The 15,127-nt window shown below is 36.5% G+C and overlaps 1 protein-coding gene and 1 long non-coding RNA gene across 7 annotated transcripts in view; one reads left to right on the plus strand and one right to left on the minus strand.

The window, feature by feature from the left end:
- LOC129730221 (alpha-1,2-mannosyltransferase ALG9) overlaps nucleotides 1-15,127 on the plus strand; it is a 99,162-nt gene that overhangs the window by 20,542 nt on the left and 63,493 nt on the right. For 2 of the 5 annotated variants that reach the window (XM_055689372.1, XM_055689374.1), the window contains exons 2-4: nucleotides 9,689-9,869; nucleotides 12,403-12,504; nucleotides 12,624-12,721. In XM_055689372.1, coding sequence (XP_055545347.1) covers nucleotides 9,689-9,869; nucleotides 12,403-12,504; nucleotides 12,624-12,721 — 381 coding nt within the window. Of the gene's footprint in view, nucleotides 1-9,688; nucleotides 9,870-12,402; nucleotides 12,505-12,623; nucleotides 12,722-12,771; nucleotides 12,831-15,127 lie in introns of those variants that run through there. The other 3 variants (XM_055689376.1, XM_055689375.1, XM_055689373.1) reach the window with 3 other exon arrangements.
- Nucleotides 4,326-6,627, minus strand: LOC129730223 (uncharacterized). Of its 2 annotated transcripts, XR_008728811.1 has the most exons (4): nucleotides 6,384-6,627; nucleotides 5,868-6,301; nucleotides 5,011-5,163; nucleotides 4,326-4,474 (listed from the first exon to the last, which is right to left on the minus strand). It is a non-coding gene; the product is annotated as an uncharacterized LOC129730223 (long non-coding RNA). The 2 variants fall into 2 exon arrangements; XR_008728810.1 differs by having other exon boundaries at nucleotides 5,011-6,301.

Genomic DNA, 15,127 nt, shown 5'->3' on the forward strand with positions numbered 1-15,127 from the left:
GATAACGGCAATGCAAAATTATACAGCTCACCCGTTTTGATGTTGACAGTTTCCTTAACGGTGAGTGCTTTGTCATTTCTCTAATATACAGGTTCACTAAGGTACAGTACGGGCGTCTCGCTCAGTTCGTAAAGCGACGAGACATCGTCTGGTGCGTCGCAGTCTCTTACCAAAAAAAAAAGAAAAGAAACCTCTCCTCGCTTGACTAAAAGCGCGTGTATAGGAATTCTGTGTACACGAGAAAGTCTCACGAGCTGTAGCGCACGAGCTGTATCAGGTATGTACAGTACGGGTGTCTCGCTCAGTTCGTAGTGCGATGAAACATCGCCTTGCGCATCGCAATCCGAACTGAAAGAGAAGCGAAAGAGCAACCTGCAAATTGCATGTGACGTGTCTCGTCTCGTCGCACGTACATGGAAATTCTACGAGCGAGAGAAAGATTTCTCTCGTCGCTTGAAAAAAAAGCGCGTGCACAGGAAGTCTGTTCAGGAGTTGACGTCTCCGTAGATTGCTTTTCGGAGCGTTAAGATTCAATTCCGCGAGAATAGCTGGCGAATCAATGTCATTTGTTAGTACTTTTGCAACGAAGATAACACTGGTCGACAAAATGGAAAAAAGTGCATTCCAAAAGCTGAAACCGGAAAATAAAAACTAAACGCGTCAACTTACGTGAGAGTTCGCATAGTAATTGCTCGCCGGGTTCGCCGCTCCAACGTTGTCTCAGTTAAGTCTTTAAAAAAGTTAGTGGCTAGAGACACCAAAACTCACAGGAATGGTTAAATAACTATAAACTTCCATTTTTTTCGGTTTGAGCTATTGGAAAGCACCTGTGTTGACCAGTGTAATTTGTGCGTTAGATCTCCTTCTCTCCAACGTCTCAATCCTCAATAACATGCAGCGGTGCACATAGGGAGGCAGCCTAGTAGCATCATGCCAAGAAAAACGCCTTAGTGCCATACGCACGAATTTTTTTCTGGACAACTTCCATGCGATTAATCCAGACCTTGTTGAACGGGCACCAAGTGCTGACGGTAATTACATTACATTTTTCTACACACAGGGAGACAAGATTACCATTGCTTCAATCACTGAAAGTATCAAGCAACTTTTGTAGTTCCAGACAGTCTCCAAGGCAGACTATAATCAAAAAGATTATCACATCGTCTGCGAAAAATAGCCGTGTACATCACAGTAAAATAGTATCAACGCCGTTAATAAATAGTGAAAATAAAAGTGGACCCAGATTGCTTCCTTGCGGCACTCCAGAAGAAGTTGTAAATGGCTCAGAATGTGACGACCCAAGACTGACACACACAACTCCGCCGGTCAGGTACGAGCGAAACCATTGTTGCTCTAGAGTCCCTACAGGCACTATTGAACGTATTCTTCATGTTTAGCGTGACGATTGCGCAATAGCGGGTGCCTCTTCTCTACGTGAGCCAATTTTTTTGGGAATTCTAGGAGAAAAGTGGCAAACATTCCATAATTCGTGTGAAAAAAAATACCGGTTGTCACGAGTCTCCAAAGATCTGTAAAATTAGCGGTTAACAAACAAGCTAGATTTATTCCTTGTTACGTTTAAGAATTATGGTAGCTCATTACATTACTTTATGAACCAAACTAAAGTATAAGATAAATTAAATGTTAGACTATACGTCATTTGCGAATGGCATCTAGCAATACGGCCAAAAACCACATTTCCATTAACTCTGCCACAACGGACACTCGATGAAAGGGGAACGCAAACAACGATGACAGCAATAATGACAGTAAAAAATAGCGGAACTTTCGTGAAGCGAGGAACGCAAAAATTCGCTCTCTTCTGGTTTGGTCTTCGTGGCGGGCGGAAGCACAGAAAAGTGCTGGTGAGTCGCGCGTGTTTAGAAAAGACGGCCATTGACAGGCAGTTGTGAGGAATTGCTTCGTTGGCAGCGAGCCATGTTTGGAATCGCGGATCTTCTCGCCCAAGAGGGAGCAAGTGCACTGGCCGATCGTTGTTGCGTCCGTTAGCACAAGAATCGCGGTCCGTTTGCCCTCACGTTCCGGAACTGGCGCGAGTTTTCAAAGCGACCAGAGTGCGACAAGTGAGTTACATTTAAATCGCGAATCGTCTCGTAAAAGAGTGAACCAGTGCTTCCACCGATAGGAGTTGCAAGTTTCGATCGATGTGGATACGTACCGGAACTGCAGTGATCCGGACAAGCAGTTACGTAAGCGTGCGCGTATGACAGAGCTCCGGTAGGGGAGTCAAATCGGCGGGGCCTATTCAGCCAGCGAGCCCTACCTGGCGGACAAGGACTCGGCATGACGTCCGTGTGATGCAGCGGCGGACAAGATCGACAGAAACGAACCGTGAGTCATTCATTGCCTGTCAAATGCTTGCTTAAGTGAGTTGTCCGGGGGTGTAGAGTGCGTGTGGTTGTTTTGTGCCTATTTTTTAACCTAGGCAATTAGTGGCTAGCCGTGCGGCTGACTCTGCTAAAGCAAGCAGCAGCAAAAACTTGTAACATGCTATCTCAAGCAGTAAATGTGTGGTTGTCTATTGAAAAATGTACTAACTGGGGAAATAGTTAATTAGGAATTTAATTTAATTTAATTAGTAATTTTCGAAAAAATTAGTCCAGCAGAAATTTCTGGTTTGAATCGTCAACTCCACATTTACTATTTGAAATAGAAATAAAAATAGCTTGACTTGCATTATATTCATTAAAAATAAGAAAGATATGTGAGCTAGTTTAGATGAGTCAAATGTTCATTTTTCTTGTATACCGATACTACAATTTCAACTTCTAATGCCTTCTTTGAAAATTGCTAGGGTTAGTAGCTGAGGAATCCTTCAAGTTGAAGCCGCAAAATTGTATCAACTTTGGGAGCCAAAGGGCGCGTACGATGAGAGTGTTGTAGTCCGTTTTACTCTGATCTGGGCCGTCTCCTATGTGAGGAGTAGTGTTCGACATCGGACCGGGTAGGGCTCGGTTCAAAATCCGATCGGACAGGACCCTTCAGTCAAAATAGATTTTTTTAATAACGTGATTTAAATGACTAGCACAAACTCACTTTTTTGTTGGGTTCGCTCAAAATCTGCACATGCCAAAATAAATATTTCATCGCGTATGGATTCAGGAGAATTATTCAAAAAATGGAGACTTGAAGGATGATTATGTTAAATGCTGAATTTCTATGAAAATACGTGGCTTTGTGATTTGGTACTGAAAGAATCTGGAAACTGCAAAATTCACTTTCACATAGCATATTTCATCTACCTGACATTATTTGATACATAAAGTAATTTATACGTATGAAAATTTCTAAATCTGTTTGAAAAATTAGAAAAAAACACAGACATATTTGCGTCTCACGAAAACGGATAGGGGTCTAGCGGGGTGGTACCTTTACCAAAACTTAGAGCGACTATTTCCCTACAATGATATTCCAAGTTTTCCCTAATCGGCCGTGGCAGCCCTAAGAACGACCATCTTAAAAAAATATCTCGTTCCGTTTACTTTACGGATTAGCCTATTTTTTTACATTGTCAACAAACTGTTGCAGTTTAGCAATTAAGATTTCTTCATAAATGCCTTAATGCACAAACTTACTTTTATTGATCAGTTATGTAATCGATAGTTTTGGTGAAGAATATCAAACAAATGTAATCTAACATTAGGCTGACCAGATTTTCTCGGGATAAAAACGGGACAAATGGGTTCAAAAAACGGGACACATGTTAAAATAATTTTTGGAAATTTTTACCTACCAAAGCAAACAAACATATATTCATTGCTTTGACGAACTTGCCCGATCCTGAAGAGTGTGATTTTAAGCTATGAGTTTCTGAAACTTGTCACATGATGATCGAGATTTTGACTAATAATTATTATGGTCTCAACTTTCACGCGCGACTTTTTCATCAGTTCACGATAGAAGAGGTCCGGATGTCCTTCCAGTGGTGCGGTACTGTCAGGAATGCACTAATCTCAGTAATATTAGAAAAATCCTAGCTGCTTGGAAACTTATTTTCCATTTAGGAAAATTTCAATTCAAAGCTCTATTTAAGATTTTTTCAAGGAGTATCCGAAAACGGTACAAAATGGCAAAAAGACGGGACGGTTAAAAATAGTCGAAAAAACGGTACTGTCCCGTTCAAAACGGTACGTCTGGTCAGCCTATCTAACAGACCTCTATAATGCTCTTTGCCAAGTAAATTTTGAAAATTCTGTGTGCAGTTTAAGGGGGGACCCTACTCTGAAGGTCGAAAAATGATGGATTTTCGTGATTTTTTTCGGACATTTAACGTAAAGTGAAGTGTTCGGGTGTTTTGGCTTTTCATTGAGGTATATTTAAAGATGTATTTTACATATCGTGAATGCAAATATAGTGAGTATTACGCTGTTTGCAGCTGCGAACGAGGATGTTCTCTCTAAATTAGTACCGAACTGGTGATAAGTTTTTCTCAGTATCTACCGAACCGATTTGGCTGAAATTTCGTTCGAGCATGTAAAAATGGATCATCTAACTTGTTACATAGCCGTTTCTGAAAATTCTAAAAATTTCCGAAATGGCGGCAATTTTAGTAAAAAAAATGCTTTTAGAAAATCATAAAAAATTGTAAAATTCAGATATCGAAAAACGGCTATGTAATAAGTAGAGACAGTGGTAATTCGCGGCAAAAAAGTTGAACATTCGCGGGTGGCAAAATAGAAAATATTAAAAATTCGCGGTAATTTCGCGGCAACCAGTTCCTTAGAAAACGCCAAATAATGTGCATTTTTTGGTAAAAATAATGAAAAAACTGTTTTATTTAATTGAATATACGGTAATTTAACAGAACGATTCATGATTTCTTTGCAGTACGGACTACTGTGTCAAATTGTCTTCAATCATATTTGGGTGTCAGCAGGCACGTATTATTTCAGTTATTCTGACTCACATCTATCGAGTTTCCAGGAATCGATAAATATTTATTTGCCAACCGGTAAAGTTCAAAAAACCGTACGCGTTTCGAATACTTACCAAAATTATTAAAATGCAAAAATGCATGTAACTTGAACTAAGTAGGTATATCATGCAACTTCGATTTTGCACATTCGGGAATTCTATCATGCAGGTCCCAAGTCGCCAGAATCTTTGCTCAAATAGGATCATCCGAAAACAATTCAATCCAGGCTGGAAAAATCTCGTTGTAAGAGAGCAGTGCTGCCCATAATTCAAAAATTGGCTAATATGCCATAGGTATCAAATCGAGAAAAACGCATTTGAAAGTTTTTTGTTGGTACAACATATTTTGACTGTTCATGACAACTTTTTTATTGAGTATATCACCCTTCATATATGCTGGAACCTTGCCGTTGAGTTGAAACAGAGAAATCTATAGAAAAATTCCATCCGCCACGTATTTTTAACACAGTAGCCGTTTTTTCAATTATAAACGAAAGGTCAGTTGACAAAACGGTGTGCAATTTGGCTAATATCCATACGATGTGAATTATATCGTACTCGTTGGAGATGAAAATGGTTTTAAATTTAATAAAACAACACGGAAGCACAAGTGAGGATGAAAAGGACGACGAGACAATTGTTACGTGCAGCAATATATTAATATAACGAAAATATTATTCATGGTAATCTCACAATCCACCTTCCTATTTTTTCTCATCAAATCCAAAATGAAATCTGAATCTTCTTTTTATTAATATTACTCCTAATCAAAGAGCTAAATATCATTTTATTAAATGTAAAGATTTATGACAGTAGGAAACAGTCACACGTTTTGATCGTTGGGTTTCGCAGTACAACAAATAAATTTATGTAGAATCAAATATTCTTCGTGAAAAAGTCAAATTTGATGCAAGGGCCTTACGATCGCTCACCTGTCGCCAGTAACCACCAAGCTACAACACACGTTCGAAAGTTAGAAGAAACACAGTTCAGTAATAATACACTGGTTCGTGAACATGCCACAGGTTCATATTGGATATTGGATATTAGCCAAAATTGTTTCACGTTTGCTGCCTTCCCAAATGCATTTTTTGACAATCGGCTTCCGTAGGGACCTTGTTTAGGGTGTGTACCATCACGAGAAACTGTTTTCTCGATTTTGGTAAAAATGGCATATTAGCCAATTTTTGAATTATGGGCATCTTATTGGTTGCGTAGGAAAAGGTGTTCCGTTGCCATCGAGGTGCCTATTGATCTTTAGATTTATCCGTGTTGTTGGTTTTCGCGGCATTTCGCGGTTTTTTGACAATTTAGCGGCCGATGCTGGATTTCGCGGCTTCCGCGAAATCGCGATTTACCACTGTCCCTAGTAATAAGTTAGATACATTTTTACATGCTCAAACAAAATTTCAGCCAAATCGATTCAGTAGATGCTGAGAAAAACTTACCACCAGTTTAGTTGAAAAACGACATGATTTCGAAAAAACGCTGCCAACAGCGTAATACTAACTGTATTTGCAGCCACGACATGCAAATACATCTTCAAATATATTTTTAACAATAGCCAAAATACCCGAATACTTCACCATACTCTGAACCTCCGAAAACAAATCAAGAAAATTAATTATTTTTCAATCATCCAGAGTAGAGTTCTCTATATAACTAGTTTGATCAATCACGGGTAATACCCCGTTCACACTACACCGCATATCCCTGATATCAGGCGATTCGTGCTATCGAGGCCATATCCATACAACTCGATATCCCATACAATCGAGCTGTCATCGGATATCACCTCGGCTACATGATATCGCGGATATCATATTCGAAAACCAATAAAAACCAGATTTGCAGCAGTTGGCAACCCGACCAAAAGACATTTGACGCAACCTTACAAATTTTGCAATTCGCGTTGCATGCAAGTAAGAAGGAAGGAAATACTCTTGCGTTTTTCATCCCGCTCACTTCGACAATTGCATATAAGAGTTCGCGTTGGCGTGAGCCAATTAGCTGGCATCTCTATTCTAATTGCATTTCTCTTGTTGTCTTGTTTTTGCTTTGACCTGTTTTTGTTTTCTTCTCTTTTCAATTCCTAAAGCAAATGTGAGCAAGATCGCGCCAAATGACCTATGGTCGAATATCGACCATTTTTGATTTGAATGAAACTTTGCACACGTATTTGGCTTAGCAAACTGAGCATTTTTCACAGGTGGAGAGATTTTTTACACCCATGAGTTACATTTTAAAAGGGCGTATGCCTTTTGGCATAGGTCTTATTAGAAGCATTGTAGCCCAGAAACCGTTGGTTGTATAGAAAAATTGTCTGAAAATGAGTTGTAGGGAATTAAAAGTGCACCATAAAAAAATATACACTGTACAAAAAAAAATTTTTTTGACAAAAAAAAATTAAAAATAAACATTAAATTTCAATTTAAAAAAAAAGAGTTGATTTTTATTTATTTTTAAGAAGCTTGACGTTAATACGCAACTTTTTAAAAAAAGTCCAGGATAGAGAAATGAAAAATAATTTTTTTATGATAGATTAATTTTTTCATAAAAATTCTAATTTAAACATTTTTCACAATGTTTGTTTTCTGATGATTTTAAAAGATGCAGAGAGTCATTTTGAATCAAAAAGTTATTTATAAAATATGTTTGTCGTGCAACACTACCGACTAGTTTACTAATAATAACTGTTTGTAAAGTACGCAACCAATAACTACTGGGTTACCTATAATATCTGTTTTCGTATATAAATACGATTGCACTTCTCCAGAAGTGTTAGTAACAGTTTGCATTTTGTGAAGATGAATAAAGTGAAAATGGAATACACCAAGCCCAAATGCTGTAAACCCTTTCCTGATCATCGGTGCTCATCAAGCTTATGCAAATTAAACGAAAACGTTATTGCAAAATTAAAAATATTAAACAGTTAAGCTCATTTTAATACGTCTTTATCAATTTGTGATTCGTGTAGTTATTGGAATAATAGTCAAGCCACCATTTATCCCTTCGTTGTTTACTATTCAGAATCTGGAACACTTAAGAATATCAGCTTCATCATAATATCGAAAGTACTCCATCATGATACTGTTGCGGTTCAGGTGTTCATTGCCAAATTAATGAGTTTTTTGAAAACAACAATAGAGTTGAAAAAAGCGATATTAATGTCTGATGGAGCTGCCTCACAATCTAAAAACAGAAAAAAACTTTGCAAGTCTTTGCAAGTTCAAAACAAAATATAACGTCGATTCAGAGTGGCATTTTTTTGCGACTTCTCATGTTAAACGCCCATGCGATGCAATTGGTGGCATATTAAAACGAATGCAGGAAATGCAAGTTTAGCTAAAGAACATGAACATCCCATTACAAGCGCAAAAGAATTGTATGATTGGTCTAATCAGAAAAGTAATAACAATTCATCAAAAATGTCATTTAGTTGGGTATCATATGAGAAATATGAACAAGGAGTAACAGAATAAGCAATATTTTCAAAAAATCTATAATAATAGCTGCCACACAAAATTATTACTCTTTTGTTACGATTTCAGAAAATAAGATACAAACGAAGCTGTTTTCAAAAGATGACGAATCATTTACTTATGATGTATATAAAATATAAGGTGAAACTAGTTCTGTAAAGTATCTATGTCATAAAAAAATATGTTCCTAAGATAATAAAACTCGATAATAAATATTTGATTCTTACATATATTTATATCACTTAGAACATTTAACTCTTTTCTTGAGAACCGTTCGCCCAATTGTTTTGTTGTCAAAGAATGAATTGTTTATTTTTGATCAAGCATTCCAATGAACGTATGGTTTTTGCTGGAGAACCATGGACAAATTAGGAAAAACGTGTATTTTCCTAAATAATTATAATTTTTCGAGCTTAAATTAGAAATAACTCGAAAACCAATGCCTTTAGAATGTTTACTACCAAGAGCTTTTTGATTCAAAATGACTCTCTGCATCTTTTAAAATCATCAGAATACAAATATTTTGAAAAATGTTTAAATTAGAATTTTCATAAAAAAATTAATCTACCATAAAAAAATTATTTTTCATTTCGCCATCCTGGACTTTTTTTTTTTAAAGTTGCGTATTAACGTCAAGTTTCTTTGAAAAAAAATAAAAAAAAAATTCAACTCTTTTTTTTTAAATTGAAATTTAATGTTTATTTTTAATTTCTTTTGGTCAGAATTTTTTCTTTTTGTACAGTGTATATTTTTTTTATGGTGCATTTTTGATTCGCTACAACTCATTCTCAGACAGTTTTTCTATACAACCAACGGTTTCTGGGCTACAATGCTTCGAATAAAACCTATGCCGAAAGGCATACGCCCTTTTAGAATGTAACTCATGGGTGTAAAAAATCTCTCCACCTGTGAAAAATGCTCAGTTTGCTGAGCCAAATACGTGTGCAAAGTTTCATTCAAATCAAAAATGGTCGATTAAATTCTCGCGTATTTCCAGGCGATTTGAAATGATTTTGCTCATGTCAAACCATATCATCTGACTGTGGTGTAAACACCTGAAGTGATATCCGATATCATCTGGCGATATGCGGCGCAGTCTGAATAAGGCATAAAGCACGGGCGATTAAATATGCTATACTGTTCTCTCTTCTCCAATCTATCTTAAAATTTATAAATATTTACGATTGACTTTTGTTAAAAATTTTACAAAAACTTTTAATACTAACATTTAGATCAGATTTTAACTTAGATTTTTCTTTTTCTGCCTATAGGGCTTCAAACCTGGGAATACAGTCCGGAATACGGTCTGCGTTCGTATTTATATCTAATACTTCATGCAATTCCCGCTTGGATTACAAAACACGTTATGGTAGCTAGTAGTGTGGAGTTGTTTTATATGACTCGTTCTATGTTGGCAATTATATGTGCTCTTTTCGAAACTACTTTATTCAGGTAAGATGTTTTTTTAATCAACTTACTATCTTCCATTGATTTTTTTCCAAAACGTCTGGTTTTTTTATTAAATTTCAAAGAAAATTGAGCAGACTTCATCTGTCAAAACACAATGAGAAAAAAATTATGTTACCCGCAAAACACTAAATTTGTCAACTGTATATAACACTAAAACTACTGAACCGATTATTTTAGTTTTTTACAAGACGCTTCAACTATCTGGTCACAACCAATAGCACCAGATAATATGCATGTTCACCCCTATTATTATGTTTGATCAACAGGATTTGTCCAGATTCACTGTTTTTACTGGAATCGGGACTATGTTATACCTAAGCATACTAACTTCCGAATGAAAAAAATGCGGACCATTTCTCCAAAACTCAACCTTATTACTTATTTATGTCAAGCGTTACCTATTATCTTCAAAGTTTGAATAGAACAGAATTTAAAAAACAATAAAGTAACCTGTTTCTAGACTACAATCAGAGATGCCAATGTTCCAGTTTAAACTGGATTCTTCCAGTTTTTTTGAGTGAGCCAGTCAAAGAGTTGAATCACAAAATCATCCAGTTTTTGTATATTTTTGCCAGTTTGATCCAGATTTCCCATTTTTTCAGCTAAAGTTTCCCATTACTTTTCTATTTTGAATTTTTTTATTAAGTAAAAATTGCAGATTGATTTATGTCAAAAAATTATTTAAGGGGGAGTAAATGAGTATTCCATTGATCTCTCTCTGTCTATCTTCTGTTCGCACGAAACTCAGCCAAATTGATAGCAACATGACATGACATAGAGTTTAAAAACAGCATTAAAACAATGTAGAAGTTAAGTGACCAATAACGGATAAATCTATTTAAAAGTCTGTAAAATCTATAATCGAATAGGGATTTAGGCGCGAGATTATCAAATATTTATAATTGTGACCTGGAGCAAGAATACTATATATTAACTGATTGTAGGCGCTGGATAGCATATAACACTGCAGTATAAATTTCCAAGTGTAAAATAGAAACTCGATTAAATGAAATTTAAAGAAAACCCATCTCAGGCAGAATTTAAAGCGCATAAATAAGCTTTGACTTATCAAATTCTCTCATGTTACTTTTGTTTCTATCATATTGGAGGTCCAGTTTTATACAGTTTTTTTTAACATTATTCCAGTTTATTCATCTTTTTTGTTGAACCTTTCTTGAGATGCAGTAAATCCGGTTGGGTGCATTCGAATCCGATCAAAAAGTTGATAACTAATTCTAGAATGTTTTCCAAATAGTTTGAAAAATCCGGACATCACTCCTGGAAACCTAAACCATCCGGAAAAAAAATCCATACAGTTGGTATGCTTAGTTGTACTAGTTAAATTCTGATCAAAGTGATGTTAATCAATACATATCCATTCAATAATTTTGATAATAAATAATGTTTATGTCCTTATTCTGCAATTTTTAATTTTCCCACCTCAGAATGATCTTTTTGTTTTGCAAAATTGTTTAATTTGGACTCTTAATATTGTTCGGTGCGAGAATTACAGAGCCAATTCCAAGCATCTGCTGTGGTTAGATTCTTTGATTGCCATTTAAACACTTTCAATGTTTTTCAAGTAGTAAGCTTTTATATAGGCTGACCAGATTTTCTCGGGATAAAAACGGGACAAATGGGTTCAAAAAACGGGACACATGTTAAAATAATTTTTGAAAATTTTTACCTACCAAAGCATACAAACATATATTCATTGCTTTGATGAACTTGCCCGATCCTGAAGAGTGTGATTTTGAGCAATGAGTTCCTGAAACTTGTCACATGATGATCGAGATTTTGACTAACAATTATCATGGTCTCAACTTTCAAGCGCGACTTTTTCATCAGTTCGCGATAGAAGAGGTCCGGATGTCCTTCCAGTGGTGCGCTACTGTTAGGAATGCACTAAACTCAGTAATATTAGAAAAATCCTGGCTGCTTGGAAACTTATTTTCCATTTAGGAAAATTTCAATTCAAAGCTCTATTTAAGATTTTTTCAAGGAATATCCGAAAACGGTACAAAATGGCAAAAAGACGGGACGGTTAAAAATAGTCGAAAAAACGGTACTGTCCCGTTCAAAACGGTACGTCTGGTCAGCCTACTTTTATAGAATGTACAATCGAATCCCTTCATAATGATATTTTTTCGAGAGAAAAATCTCACTATAGAATGATTTCGCGCCAACTTGAACAGATGTTGACAGAACCCTCTCAAAATTCAATGAACCCTAAGAAACAATTGGCCGCGGAGTCAGAAAGTCAAGTTCCATTAGCGGAATGTAGCACCAAAGTTTCGATTTCCTCTCGATCTCTTTTCGATCTATACTGCCCTTCAGTACAAAAATACTTGCAAAGCACAGTTTGTAAAACAAACTTTGCATATCATGTTATGCTACCAGGTCCCGATAAAGTTTACAAAGCAAGACAAACCAAAGGAACAACCGTGAAAAATAAACAACAAAAAAACTTACTTTTTTAAGCAGTAATTAATATTCACAAAGTCATTATTTTCAGCGCAATTCGTGATTATTTTGGAATATGTCCGAGCATCATATGGGTAATACTTCAAATAGTTAGTCCAGGGATGTATATCTCTAGCACTGCATTACTCCCAAGGTAATTAATACTAGTTAACGCTAATGGTTAAAAATAGAAAAAAATACTAGAAGTTTAGCAAAAGTACAAAAAATTAGAGATCCATAGAAAAGTATATAATTTTGGTAAAATCGTTTCAGCACGTTCTCAATGTACATGACTATGGTATTCCTGTTTGCATGGTGGAACAAAAAATTTAAGTTGGCAATTTTGAGCATTGTCATTTCATCACTCATAGGTAAGACTTGATCACGCGTTGCGTAGTGTATGTATTTTTTTTTTTTCAAGGTTGTAGGGCAATCTGGGACTACGGGCCCGAGAAAAGCACACAAGTACTGTATTGGTTGGTAAGATAAGTAATGTCGCTAGTGTGTCCATTATGTTTGAGTCAAATCATGTTGCACAAAGATCGCGAATAAAATTCTATATGTAACAAGCACATTATTTTCCTGTTGTCTAGTGCGAAGCGGTTTTTGTTGTCGGCCGAATGCTGCAAGAGAGATGACATGAAGAGCAGAAAGAGCTTTCTCGTCAGATGCAGACACATAGGTGTAACTCCTATTCGCATCACTAACAGTTTCAGGTGCTATTCACTACTCAAATGCAACAGTCCTTTTGTCCGAGAACTACAGAAATATATCGATCATTTTAAAAAGTTTCTGGTAAACATTGCAATTAAGCAGATATGTCGCGAGATTAAAGATTCTGGTACAAGAGCAGCTCATTATGTTGAAGAATTCTTTACTTTTCAAAAGAACCTAAATAACAATGAGAGATTCACTCCTCTCTCATTTTGATTCGCTAATTACACTCTTTTTATAAAAGTTCCAATGACTTCTTGCCACAAATCAAATGATTACAACATTGCCTAGCTTACTATAAAAAAAGATTCATGAAAAAGTAAAAAAAAATTACTAAGTAATTATTCAAAGAGAAAGTAAACAAAGAAAGTCTCTGAATGTTACTTAGGTCCTTTTGAAAAGTTACGCGAGAATTGCATAACATGTTCACTGCTCATGGACGTAGTGCAGAATTTACTATTAAAGCAAAGAGCTTCTACGGGTCTTATCTAGCTAGCAAGCAGAGCGCAACTAAACGAAAATATGAACAAATTGTCGCAAACGTTGCTCTTCATTCAAATACCAATTTGACAAAACTTAACGTCAAAGCCATCCATAATTCCATCACCGTCGCCCTACCGCGTGAAACCGAGATCATGCTCAACCTTGGACCAAGATTTGCGCTACCTTACACGTTATTGAATCAGTTACCCTTCTACCATACCATCGCCGATCTGGCGAATGTGGTTGGTCCACCCCGGACAGATCAATTGTTGCGTAATCACTAACATAATGCAGAACTATATAAACAACATTAATGCCAACAGTAAGCAGGACCAACCTTCTTGTTTTCTGACCCGTGCTAACAAAATAACCAGGCGATTTACCAAGGACCATCCAGACGATATCATCACTGGATCCGATAAAGGTAAATAAACCGTTGTCAAGTATAAAAAGGACTACGACGACGCTCGAGTTGCTGTCTGATACCAAACCTATAAACTCGTCAAGAGGGATTCATCCGAAGGCTTTCAGGGGAAGAACAATTCATCGATAGGCTACTATTTCTTGGTCTCATCGGTGACAGCATCTCGTACCGGCCTCGCGCGCTCGTTCTAATGTCCACGAATATATGGCCTTCCAAAAGCACACAAGGCGAAACTGCCGCTTAGACTCGTTGTTCCTAACATCATTAAACCAATGTACATGCTATCCATATATTTTGGTAGCATTATTCAAGCGTCGATCAACAACAGCTACAGAATCACGGATTCGTTTATATTCTGTGAGTACATTAACACAGTTTGACGAACCAGATGAAAACACATTAGAACTGTTTGACGTCTGTCTGTTTACGTGCATTCCTCGTTACTTGGTAGTTTATACGATTTTAGGATTTTGGGAATATATCGAACAAATACACATAACGTGTGAGGAAATTCGAACAACTTTTAAATTGGTCTACGATTCCGAAGTGCTGCACAAATCGAAAAATCCTTTTTCACAAAATGAAGATCCTCTTAAATTTAACTGATAACACGACCAGTCGATTCTGTGAAGTGACGCTTAGTTGAGAAAAAGGCGTTGTCGGATGAAGACCGTCGTACATTGATTTTCAATATTTGTGAGCGAAATAAAGCAAAATCTAAAAGTGAAGTGTTCCACTATTTTAAAGCTCTTGGATATAAAAAAAAAACATTTATATACAGTATTGTCAAACTCTTCGAGAATGGGAATATATTCAAAAAAATGATCTGGTTCCTGACAAAAATGCACTTTGCAAGAGAGCAAAGTTCGAGCGAAATTGAGAGCGGAAACGCCTGGTCGGTCGGTGAAATCATATCGTGAGCTGGGCAATAAATATCAGATTGATCCAAAAACGGTGGAAAAGTATCTGCATGAAATGGGTTTAAAACTTAGAATATAAGTATCATAAAAATGACAAAGTAGTGTTTTGGCCAGACGTTGCATTGTCACACTATGCTAATGCAAATTTAGCGGATTTGCTGCAAGGCAATATCGGGTTTATTGCGAATATCCGTTGTTGTGTCGCACTTGCATGCACGACGCAGACTGACTGAGGT

Source organism: Wyeomyia smithii, chromosome 3 (assembly GCF_029784165.1).
Source record: "Wyeomyia smithii strain HCP4-BCI-WySm-NY-G18 chromosome 3, ASM2978416v1, whole genome shotgun sequence".
Taxonomy (NCBI): domain Eukaryota; kingdom Metazoa; phylum Arthropoda; class Insecta; order Diptera; family Culicidae; genus Wyeomyia; species Wyeomyia smithii.